At 37.2% G+C, this 12,962-nt stretch overlaps 1 protein-coding gene across 2 annotated transcripts in view; it reads right to left on the bottom strand.

Annotated features, from left to right (window-relative positions):
• The window catches only part of FAM114A2 (family with sequence similarity 114 member A2), a 32,354-nt gene that overhangs the window by 19,287 nt on the left and 105 nt on the right, over positions 1-12,962 (bottom strand). The window contains exons 1-8 of one of the 2 annotated variants that reach the window (XM_028106528.1): positions 11,684-11,703; positions 8,591-8,814; positions 8,128-8,227; positions 7,585-7,677; positions 6,246-6,337; positions 4,567-4,701; positions 3,909-4,067; positions 3,168-3,291 (exon numbers count right to left, since the gene is read on the bottom strand). In XM_028106528.1, coding sequence (XP_027962329.1) covers positions 3,168-3,291; positions 3,909-4,067; positions 4,567-4,701; positions 6,246-6,337; positions 7,585-7,677; positions 8,128-8,227; positions 8,591-8,800 — 913 coding nt within the window. In that variant the 5' untranslated portion in view covers positions 8,801-8,814; positions 11,684-11,703. Of the gene's footprint in view, positions 1-3,167; positions 3,292-3,908; positions 4,068-4,566; positions 4,702-6,245; positions 6,338-7,584; positions 7,678-8,127; positions 8,228-8,590; positions 8,815-11,683; positions 11,704-12,962 lie in introns of those variants that run through there. The other variant, XM_028106527.1, reaches the window with a different exon arrangement.

The raw sequence follows: 12,962 nt of genomic DNA, 5'->3' as shown, positions 1-12,962 counted from the left end.
AAGTTTATAAATAACTGGGGATTGCCACACTAGGACTTAGTTAGGAACAACAGAGCAACTTAAGTAAATAAAAATTAATTTATGGATTTCCTGCTAAGCGTAGATCTTTATTTACTTATGCCACCCTGATAATGAAAATAGCAGCCACCATTTGTTGAGTGCTTACCATGTGTCACACCTTAAATATTTCATTTAGTCCAACCTGAGAGAAATTAGCATCTTCTTCTTACAGATGAGAAAATAGAATTTCAGTGTTAAGTAATTTTCCAAGGTCACATGGCTTAGGAAACAGCAATCTTGATTTTGAACCCAGGTCTAACGCCAAAGCCCATCCTTTCATTCACCATGCTATAATGTCTTCTCAGTACTTCAGGAAAGCTTTTAAAAACTTTTATTCAAGAGCCATTTCATATCAGGACCAGTATCTTTACAGAGAACATATAGCAAGATGTTATATAACCAGTCAATGTGACTTCTTAGAATTCAGTGCAAAACACAAATGGGAACAAAAAAGAGTAAGTTCTATTCTTAGTATAGAATCCATACATTCTAGTTTACTTCCTTCTCTCACAAGAAAGGCCCTAAGACTCTCAAGACTCTCACTCCAAGTACCCTTTTAATACACAACTTGAATAAACTAGTTAACTGGTTTTCCACCCAAAGCTGATTAAAGATAGAAAATGAGATTCGTAGGGTATCAGAAGGAAGCTCACTGATAGTGAAGAGCATTAAAAGATGGGCAGATAAATGCACAGAATATAAAGATGTACAATTCTGGAAAGCAACAGAGACATTTCTAAAAGCATAGCAGTTTAAGATAATTTAATATAGCAGCTCTCAAAAACACTGTGGTCTCAGGACCCCTTTATACTCTTAAAACTTTTTGAGAACCCCAAAGTCTTTTTTAATGTAAGTTACATACCTGTCAACACTCATATTAAAAATTAAAACTGAAATGTTTGAAGTATTTCATTCTTTAAACACACCTGTTGACATAATTTTTAAGAAAAACAACTACATTGGGCGCCTGGGTGGGTCAGTCGGTTAAGCGACTGCCTTCGGCTCAGGTCATGATCCTGGAGTGCCGGTTTGAGTCCCGCATCGGGCTCCCTGCTCTGCGAGGAGCCTGCTTCTCCCTCTAACCCCCGCCCCCTCATGTACTCTCTCTCTCTCATTCTCTCTCTCTCAAAATAAATAAATAAATCTTTCAAAAAAAAAAAAAAAGAAAGAAAAACAACTACATTTTCCAAAAAAAAATTTTAGTGAGATGAATTCCATTGTTCTATATCTCTGCAAATCTCTTTGATGCCTAGCTTAAAGACAGCTGGATTCTTTTACCTGCTTTTACATTCAATCTGTTGTGATATGCTTTTAAAGTACACGAAGAAAATTCAAGCTCACATAGTTGGAAAGAGGAGAACAATTTTAATAGCCTTTGCAGATAATTGTGGATAATCTTTAATACTACACCAAAACTCAACAAATAGTTATTTCTTAAAGGTTAGTTATAATGTAGAACCTGAAATCAAATCATGAAATTTTGAATGCAGTTACATTAAATTAAAATCCACTGGTCCATCTCTTGCCCAGGCATGACTTTGTAACACCACCCATTAGTCATCTGGAAAATACTGGTTCTCTGAATTACACAAGTCTTCTAAATGCTAACACATTTAAATACCTCTAGGAAATCAAATTTGTTACTCTCACCACCAATTTCATCAAAAGACTCTGTAAGCACTGGGAAGTGGCCAAGCTCACCACAGCAACAAAGAGAAGTTTTACAAAATTCTAACTTTTGCTTAGTTTACGTTTTACTAGTCACAAGTATTTCTTTACTTCAAGTGAAGGCTCCTTTCATTCATTTTCAAGAAAATTTTTACCAAATATCCTACTCTGAACAGTCTGTGTGACTGAAATCTTTTTAAATAAAAATGGCGTTCCATTAAAAAACAGGTACTTCAGCTTATGACTCAAACAATAACAGTGCTTTTCCTTGAGACAGCTTCAGTATGCAACACACAAAATATGAAAAATAAGTGTACTCAAGGGTCAAGACTTAGTAAGATTAATCACTGTTACTGTTTCATGAGGATAAGGTTAAATGAAACTGGCACTTTAAAAAATTTTACTTATTTATTTATTATTTACTATGAATACGTGGCAGTGAAAATATTAGTACAGTTTGGTACCACTGTCTTGATCTGTGTTAAGACACCAGTAATTTTACTCACCACTGCTTCTGCACCATCAGTGCAAATGTTAAAATGATAAATTTTTTAAAAAGAAAAAAACATTTTGATATTATGATGCAAAGAGTTTTGACTCATGCATTCCCTCAAGAGATCCTGGGGGACCCAAGAATCTGTAGATCACACTCTTCAAACCACCGACTTAATCTGATTGGCTCATGTGTCTTGATGGACTGTGAAGGAATTTTTCTAGTCACTTTTAATATTTATAACTGATCGTTTCATCAGAAAAAAAGTCAAAAAACTGTATTCATTAGATTCTACTAAAAAAACAGTTAGTGTGTAATACATATTAGAAATATTTCCAACTAAACTGTAAAATAAAACTCTTAAAAGCTTAAAATTCAGTTGACTAGAAATTATGCTTTATGTAAATGACGTTGTTTCCTGATAATTTTGCAAAAATGAGTAGTTACTATACTTACATTTTCAGAACTACACAGATACTAAGAATATTGCATAAAAAAAAAAAGCTTTCGAAAATAAAAAAGGCAAATTATCACCCACATTTTGGATAACTGCCACCCTGCCTGCCTGAATTCAAGGTGAGGACAGGGGTCACAGGACTCAGAGAGGCACAGGAGCAGTATCTAGGGACATAAAAGCTCACAGGGATGACCATCCAGACTGAGGCAGGAATCTAACAAGGGCAATTCTCTAACCAAAAAAGCAGGCAGTTTTGTGAGTTGCAAGATGAGACCTGGAGAAATCACCAACAGTTCGAGGGGCAGAAGCAGGGAGTGGAGCAAAGATATGCACTTAAGACCAACTGCTCATATCAATACCTACTCAGGGGCAAGGCAGCAAAAAGTAAAATCTGACTAGTGTAATCGAAGAGCAAATTATTTCAAGGGCAATAGACTGCATATAAGCATGCTACATCCCTTCCACTCAAATACTGGATTGTCATATTACCTTTTTTCTCCTCTTCCTCTTCCTCACAGAACTCTGCTAGGGAAAATGCTTCCTTGAGTTGCTCCAATTCAAGTTTTAGAGTCTCTAATTCTTCTCCACTTAGAGAATTAAGAATAGATTTCACCTGAATGGATATAAAATAATAAAAAGTTGTGAGAGTACAAAAGAAAAACATTTTCAAATGGAGAAGAGGCTACAGACCAAATTAAAATAAAAATTATGAGCTCACCAGCCAATACAAACTATTCCTTAAGAACCTCAATACAAGACGCTAGTCATTACAGAAAGATAGGGAGAATTTATACTTAAAAAAAAATTAAAAGCCAGAAACATCCAGAAATTATTAGTGCTTAACAATGGCTAAGAAGTTAGGAGGAAGTTAAACAGTCTTGAATCAATTAAAAACTAACAGGTAATTTTATCCAAATTGGCAGCTTAAACCAGAGAAACTACCAAAAAAAAAAAAAAAGACCAAGGCAAAGGCAAAATACAAATGTGCTATTAAGACCTCCTGGTTAACCCGTCCTTTTCTATTTAAATTGAAAGAAATAACACTGGATTCATTATATTTCTAGCAATTAGTTCAAACATTAGTTTGTTTGTCTTGGTGTAGTATTTTCAAAGAGTCTCAAGCCACCATGTCAAATACATTTCATCTTCCAACTGTACAAACAGTGAAGAAACTATGCAGCACTCCTTTGCTTGAAGACCATCCATTTGAAATTGCTGGTTTGGAATTACCTTTATTTCACTTTCTTGGGAAAGCATCTCCAGAGCTTCCAGATGTGAAAGGCCTTGAAATTCATCAAAGAGGAGCCCATAATGAGTTTTCTTGTCCGTTTCCAAGGTAACCTCATTGGAGGTCCATAGCTCTTCTTTCTCCTTTGCCTCTCGTAAAACCTGAAAAAAAGGTGGAGGCTTACCCTGCAGCAAGTAATGAGAGCTCAAGGGTGAGTTCTGAGAGCTGAGGGAAGCAAAGCTGAGATGGTAACAGGACAGTGCACTGCCCTTTCATTCCTAGCACTGCAATTCAAGTCTGATAGGCAAAGGAGCTGCTGGGAAAAAATGGTCACACATAATTCAATCCTGGACAGGGTAAATAACACCTAAGGAACCAGGTGGAAAGTGCTTTAAACATTAATGTACTCAACGACTCTGAAAGGGCTTGTCACCTTCTACTGCACTGATAGGAGGCTCCTACAGAAAAGAAAGAGGAGGAGAAAAAGAATTGGGCATTTTTCTAAACATGACAGATCTCACCAGCCACCCCCCACCCAAAAAAGCCTTAATAAAAGTATCACTGAAAACTTTTCAAAAGGCATTATTAATAAGGTCTACCACAGGCAAAAATACAGATCAAAACAGAAACATGAAGTAAACAGGTAAAGACAAACAGTACCTGAGACAATGTAGAATTCCGGTTCATCAGACCCTTGGTTCTTTTAAATCCAGGATCCCCTTCTGCTATTACATCCATTGTCTTTTTCCCAATGAATTCTAAGGCATCCAAACCCCCACTGATTACGCTCTTTCCCTGGGAAACACATGCAACTTCATTACAGTAATACTGAAAAAAGACATCTGCATGTTTTGATTACATAAAATAGTAGCTAATAATACCAAGCACTAGCAAGAATGTGGAGCAACTAAAACAATCATCCACTGCTTGTGGGAATGTAAACAGGTTTAAACACTCTGGACAACTGTACATCAGTATCTACTATAGCTGACCATATGAATATCCTATGACCCAGCAACTCTACACATCGTTGCATACTCAACAGAAATGTTGAGGTTCATCGAAAGATAGACAAAATGGGGCACCTGGGTGGCTCAGTCAGTTAAGCAACTGCCTTCAGCTCAGGTCATGATCCCAGGGTCCTGGGATCGAGCCCTGCATCGGGCTCCCTGCTCAGTGGGAAGCCTGTTTCTCCCTCTGCCTCCCACTCCCCCTGCTTGTGCTCACTCACTCTCTCTCTGACAAATAAATAAAATATTAAAAAAAAAAAGGGGGGGGAGCCTGGGTGGCTCAGTCGTTGGGTGTCTGCCTTCGGCTCAGGTCATGACCCCGGGGTCCTGGGATCGAGCCCCCCATCAGGCTCCCTGCTCTGCGGGAAGCCTGCTTCTCCCTCTCCCACTCCCCCCTGCTTGTCTTCCCTCTCTCGCTGTCTCTCTCTCTATCAAATAAATAAATAAAATCTTTTAAAAAAAAAGAGAGATACAAAATGTTCATGGCAGTACTATTCATAAGAGCTAAAAACTGGAAACCCCAGTACTCACCAACCATGGAATAAATAAATGCTACATAGTCACATAATGGAATACAGCAAAAAAAATGGAATACACCATACCGACTACATGATGGAGAAATAATACAAATATAATGTCGAGTGAAAGAAGCTAAATGCAATAGGGTACATACTGTATGATTCCATCTATGTCAAGTTTAAAAGTAGGCAAAATTAATCTATGATGGTAGAAGTCAGAATTGTGGTTATCTTGGTGGGCAAAAGGAAGCAGCACAGATGGCTGGGAGAGGGTACAGGTGGAAAACCTATGATATACCATCATGTTGGTTTCTTAGTCTGAGTTGTAAAAATTCCAATTGAATACTTATGATTTCACTTTTCTGTATATATGTTTTACTTCAAGAAATTAAAAATTAAAAAAGTACTAGTTATCTATCTTAAGAAAGACATTAAGTTTCCTATAAAACCCTTTTTTAAAAATGTTTCTAATCATCTACAGTTATGAGAAAAATATTTTTGTAAAGTAGGAACATTTTCTAGGGCCACCAAACTCAGAATTCATAGTCCACTAAATACTATGTATATTGACTCTCTGTTACTCTTCATCTTCTGCTCTCTACTTCTTTAAAGAAAGTTTTCAAGTAGCTCTCACTCTACCCCTAAGATCAAAGTGATTGATCTTCAGCAATTTGTGGACTCCCATAACAGTAATCAGTCCTCATGGCTTTTCAAGAAAAGGGGGGAGAAAGAGATTAAAAACAAACAAACAAACAAAAAAAAAACCCACTATATTCACAGAGGGGTACAGTCTACCATGCATTTTACTCACTGTGGTCTGAACAGCAGTAGAGATGGTTGAGAATACACCAAATGGCCCAGTTAATGGGGAAGAGTTTGCATTTTCTTTGGCATTTGTCTCTCCTACAGGAGGAAGGGGATGTGTAAACATGAAGGGATGATCCATAAATAGTTTTCTTTATCAGCATCTATGTGAAATTTTAAAAATTAGACCCTGCTTCCTATACACAGTATAGCCTTAGCCCTTTTTGTTTTATTATTTTAAACTATTTACCTATTTTAAAATGAAAACACAGCTTTTTTCATTTTCATTTCATTTCAAAAATAAAATCTAATCGTTTGAACAAACTACTGGTATATGTAACAATACATTTTATACCGTATGATTCCACGTATATGATCTTCTGGACAAAGTCAAACTTTAGGCGGAAAAAAGATCAGCAGTTGCCAAAAACTGAGAGTAACTGATGGGAGTGACCACAAAGGAGCAAGAGGAGTCTTTTAGGGGGTGATGAAAATATTCTTACATTTTGATTATCTATACACATACAGGAAATATTCTATACTGCATAATCACAATGGACTGTGATTATACTGTGTAAACAGGATTGTATGTTCACCGAAACACATAAACTGTATACCTTAAAAGAGTAACCTTTACTATATGTAAATTATACATTTACATATAATTTACAATTAATTATACATATAAATTACAAAATCAATAAATCTGACTTTTTAAAATATGGCCTATTTTAAATTTTATCCTAGAAAATTATGCTTATTGGAGAAAAAAAATGAGACGATCAAAGAGGAAACAAGAGTGGGAGACAATAAAGCCCCGAGAGATGGAGAAAGCAAAATCAGGGCCCGAAAACTTCCTGTTTTCTGGTCCCAGGCCATCTTGATCCCTGGTTATAATTCTGTCTTTTGTGGCTTAAGTGAGAGTATACTGATCAAAGCAGGTATCCAAAATTAAATTTCACCCTCATAAAAATCCAAACACAAAAAATTAAACCCTTAAAACTAAACACGTTAAAATATTTTTTCATGTCACAACAAAGTCAGATTCAGCTAATTCTTCTTAGGCTCTTACTCATTTGTGCCAAACACAATGCTAGGCAATTCTTATATTCTACATTCATGGCTTTATTTAATGTTTTTAACAGTCCTTTGACACAGATCATCCCATTTCATCGATGACTAAAGTGGCTAAAGGATACAGACCTCTGTTAGTCAAAGATTCCAAACCCCTTTCTCACCAATTCCATGATGCCCTGAATATCACTCAATAAATATATACTGAAAAATGAGCTCAACTGTTCCATTTTGACCCATAATTCTAGGTCTTAATGTTTCCACATACTGACCTGTTGCATACTGGACTTCAGTTGAAATTTCACTGGGACTAGGAATTCCAAGAGAAGTCTCTGCCTTCTCAATGACATTTGAAATACCTTGTCCTAATGAGGAAAATGGTAACATTTTTACATTTGAATATTACTTACTATTAATCACCAAAACTGAAGAAACAAACCAAAACAATCCTGCAGATTTTTAAAATCACTATGGTCACAGACATTTTATTCTGACCATATGTAACTAATGTTTGGGAGTGTAATCTTACCAAAAAACAAAACCAACAAAACCAACAAACTTGATTTACCACCACACAATACTTTTATATTAACAATTTCTGGTTAATGAGAAAACGAGAAACTCTAATAAGAAATGCTAATGAGAAAATGCTGTAAACTCTAGCTATACTATAAATCAGCCCATCATTCCTAATGAATTCTGAAATTATAAAGCCCTTAAGTAAACATGGAATAAGAATTATTAACCAAGTCATTTTTAAAACACATCTGTAGCAACATACACACAAAAATTAGCAAAATGATGGATGATCTTACCTACTGTAGCTACTGTAGCTGAGGCTGAAGAGAGTAAGGACTTGCCCCAGCTGCCCCAATATCCCCAACCGGTCTGAGGCACATCTTTGGAAACAGTCTCCTATTCTTCCCAGTAGGCAGAAAAACAAAAGGCAAAACAAAAGGGAAAAAGTAGAGAATAAGAGAGTGTACAGACAAGGTATCTAATTATTAGTCCAAAGTACAGGTGAAGAAATACCTATCATTAAGCTAAAGAATTATATTGCTTGCCTGACAGATGTTATGTCACCTGCATTTAAGCACCATGTAGCAAAGGCAACTACTCATAGTCATTTATAAAACTGAGAAAATTGTGTTTTATGGATTTTAAAAGAAAAGAAATAGATAGAATCTTAAATTGGTTTTGGTTCCAAATTCCTTTTAACCCTAACTTTTAATCCCAGTGTTTTAATAGATACTCTACTTTGCCTACAGCCTGTGATACCTCAACAGGGAGAATTTCTGAAGTCTCAAGGTCACTGGAAGGTTTGGACTCTGGTCTTTTCCGAGTGATAGCTACAGGTTCGGATTTACTCTCTGGCTTGGCACTTTGGTCAACAGACTCAGAATTCTTGGCTGGTTCACAGTTCCCATCTCCAAGAGTGGAGGATGCTTCAGTTATCACTGGAGTCTCAATATCATCTTTCTCTGACATGATTAGATCATTGCCTGGTGAAAAAAAGTCAAAGAAAAAAATTAATCTTACAGGCTTTTTTGCTGTAAGTTATATAAGCTATTTATTTTGAGATTATCATAGAGTCACATGCAGGTGTAAGAAATACAGACAGTTCTGTGTATCTTCCACCCGGTTTCCTCCAATGGCAACAACTTATGTAACCACAGTGGAATATGACAACCAGGAAACTGACACAACCCACTGACCATCTTCAGACTTCATCAGTTTCATAGGCACTTATGTATGGTTACTTAGTTCTGTGAAATTTTATCACACGTATATAGATTTGTGACCATCACCACACTAAAGATACGGGAACAGTTCAATCACAAGGATCCCTTGTGTTGTCCTTTTTCAGCCACATCCCTCACCCCCCGCCGCCCACCACCAACCCACAGCAACCACTAATCTGTTCTCCATCTCTATACAAGATGTCATATAAACGGATTCATACAGTATGTAACCTTTTGAGATCCAACTGTTTTCACTCAGCATAAGTCCCTCGAGATCCATCCAAGTTGTTTTATCTATAGTTTCTTCCCTTTTTTGCTGAGCAGTATTCCTTGGTATGGATGTATTTCAGTTTGTTTTACCATTTACCCATTGAAGGATATCTGGGCTGTTCCCAGTTTGGGGCTATTACAAATAAAATGGCTACGTACATTAACATACAGGTTTTTGTGGAATATAAGCTTTCATTTCTCTGAAATAAGTGACCAAGAGTGCAACTTCTGGATCATGTTAAGTACTTGTTCAGTTTTTTAAGAACTGCCACTCTTTCCATTTTACATTACCATCAGTGATGTATGAGTGATCAAGTTTCTCAACATTCTCACCAGCATTTGGTGGGTTTTTTTTTTCCTTTTCTGAGCCATTATGACAGGTGTGTAATAATAATCTCACTGTGGCTTTAAGCTGTATTTTTATAATGGCTAATGATACAGAACATCTTCTCATGTGCTTATTTGCCATCTGTATATCCCCTCTAGTGAAATACCTATTTGTATCTTTTGCTCATTTTCTTTGGGGGTTTTGTTTTTTTCTTTTGTTTTGTTTTATTACTGCTTTGAGAGTTCTTTATATACTCTAGATTCAAGTCCTTTGTCAGATATGTGGTCTGCAAATATTTTATCCCAGCCTGTAGCTTCTCTTTTCATCTTCTTCACAGGGTCTTTCACAGAGCAAAAGTTTTTCATTTCAATGAGGTCCAATTTATCAATTTTTCCTTTTATTGACTGTCATTAAAAAATCTTAGTCATTATTTCTACCTCAATTTATAAATTATAAAATTTAAGCCATCAGATAGAATCTAAATCAAACTAGCTTTTGAGCAGCAATGTTAACCAATTCAGTCCCTACCATAAGTACAGCTCTTCAGCAATTAAAGCCAAGATACCACTGGTGTTTTTACAAGAGGCAGATGCTGGTTTCCAAGATAACCAAGTAGAGGAGAAATAAAGATAACCAGAGGAGAAATAAATGTATATATACCAAAGCCTTAGGTATATATAAGCATTTATTTTATACCAATATTTACCAAGTGCAGAATTAGACCCAATTCAAGCCATCAAATGCTTCCAATGTACAAGAGAAAGTCATATTAAGAACTAAGGCAGCTTGGCAGGTGCACTGGGGTAGTTCAGTCAGTTAAGCATCTGACTTTTGATATCCACCCAGGTCACAATCTCAGGGCTGTGAGAGCAAGCCCCGCATCAGACTCCATGCTGGGTGTGGAATCTACTTAGGATTCTCTCTCCCACTCTCACCCCTGCCCCTGCCTCTGCCTCTGCCTCTGCCTCTGCCTCTCAAAAAAAAAAAAAAAAAAAAAAAGACCTAAGGCACCTTGGAAACAGCACTATCAGTGAGGTATATATAAAATGCTAAAAGAACAGAGAAGAAAAACTCTGCTGGGATCAGAGAATATGATTCATGCACAAAGTATCTGAAATAAACATAGAATAGTGGCCACAAACTGAGAATGTGACTGCTAAATCCAGCCTTTAAATGTTATTTGGCCTGCACAGTGTTTAAACTTTTATATTCATTGCTAACATTTAAAAAGCAGACTTCATACATGAATAGATTTTCAACTTCTCTAGTAAAGTTGAAATATCTGGTGACACTGGGCCCACTTTTAACATGGTAATAATTAGCCCAAACCAAAGAGTTGCTGGGCCTTTTTAGGCAGGATAATGTTCTCTATAATCTCCACCTAAATCTACTTGACTCATTTGTTACCTTATTAGCCCCTGTATACAGTTGAGCTTGCAACACCTGTCTTAAAGGGCCCTTGGGATTTTGACAGGTAAAGGAGCCAATGAGAAAATTCAAAGGTGTGGAAACAAAACATGGGAAGTGTGAATGGAATGGACAGACATGGAATATCGAAAAATAACAGTAGTTAATATAGCAGGGAGAATAACAAAAAGGCATAAGGCTAGAAAGGTAGGTTTACACACCATGGAGCCTAGATCATATGGATATATGATATACATACATTATACATTCCCAAAACACACAGAAAAAAAATTCAGACGCAACTACCCACACACATGCAAACTCTGAAATATTCATTCATTTGCAAACATTTTTTGAATACCTACTATGTACCAAGTTTTGGAGATTGAGAATTTTTTTATGACACAATTTCTGCCCCATTTACTCCAAGAACCTAATAGGAAAGACTACACAGTTCTTGCATAAAGTTCAATCAATGTTTTGTGTGGCTAAATAAATATGTACTTTTTTTACACTATCATTTTACTTACTTTAGATGCGCTTTCCAAATTACAACACATAATACATATTTTATAAGCAGTATACCATATACAGCAGTCCCCTTTATCTGAGGTTTTCAGTTACCTGTGGCCAACCAGTCTTGAAGCAAATGATTCTCTTTCTGAGGTGTTGTCAAAAGGTCAACAGTAGCCTAATGCTACAGCACAGTGCCTACATCATTCACCTCACCTCATCTTACCACACAGGCATTCTATAATCTCTCATCTTGGAACATATCACCGGCAGATGAGAGGCAACTACTATATAGTATATATAATAAACATATTACATAAGTAATTCATATAGTTTTATAAAAGGCTGGAAGGACATATTTCAAAATATTAAACACTGGGTCTACTCTTTCATTTGTGCAACAAAGATTTAATGAGCATCTAGAATGTGCTAGACATTTGGCTAGGTGGAAAGGTGGTGGCTGTTCATATTCTCATTACCATCACTTTCATCATTATAATGGCTGTGCTATCCCTGCTCTCAGTGGATTCACACTTCAACAGGAAAAGCAAAAAAAAAAAAAAAGGAATAAATTTCAGGTATACAGAATCGCACTATTTAATGTTTTTGTAAGTTTTCCAAGTATCCTGGTAGTGAGTGTAGGTTATTTTCATAATTGGAGTGGAAACACTCCAAGAACTGAAACATTACAAGTAAAATTAAATGGCTGAGTCCTTTCTTAAAAATAAAAATGCACACATTTCTATGTACACATATACCTCCCCCCATTTTCCTTGGGAACTTCCAGCCACACAGTTCCCAAAATGGAAGGGGTCTAGTTTAGCAGCTAAGAGCACGGGCTCTGGAATTCGACTTTCTTCCAACTTTCCTGAGGGCGGTAACTGCTAGGAAGTCAGTTCACCTAGCTGCTTCTCCGCTTCCTCAACTGTAACACGGGGCTAGAACACCTGCCTGGCAGGATTACTACAAGGATTCCACCACATGAGGTACGCGAGGGGCTTGGAACAGAGACTGGCACATAGCCTCGCATAAATAACAGTTGCTATTAAGACGGAGGAGATGGTTTGTGTCATTACTGTCGTTATTGACATTGGCTCTCTCTAGACGCACAAACAGGCGCTCTCACTTGTTCCCACATACAAGACCAGTCCCAAACGGGACATCTGAGGTCAACAAGCGCCCCCAACTTCTCCGACGCTGATAAGGAGACTTCCTCACACAAACGTAGCGCTTCAATGACCAAAGCGCTTTACAGCCTGCGCGTCCAGCCGGGAGGTGTCGGCAGCCCAGCCCCAGACCACCTCCTCCCACTCCCCAGCCACCTGGACTACTCGGCCCCGAGTCCCGAGCCCCCGCACCCCGCCGGCCTCCTCCCTGGAAGCCCCGAACC

This window comes from Eumetopias jubatus, unplaced genomic scaffold (assembly GCF_037043125.1).
Source record: "Eumetopias jubatus isolate StellerSeaLion01/CBP00866 unplaced genomic scaffold, mEumJub1_p1.0 scaffold_5, whole genome shotgun sequence".
NCBI classification, from domain to species: domain Eukaryota; kingdom Metazoa; phylum Chordata; class Mammalia; order Carnivora; family Otariidae; genus Eumetopias; species Eumetopias jubatus.
This window is presented reverse-complemented; position numbering and strand designations above follow the sequence as displayed.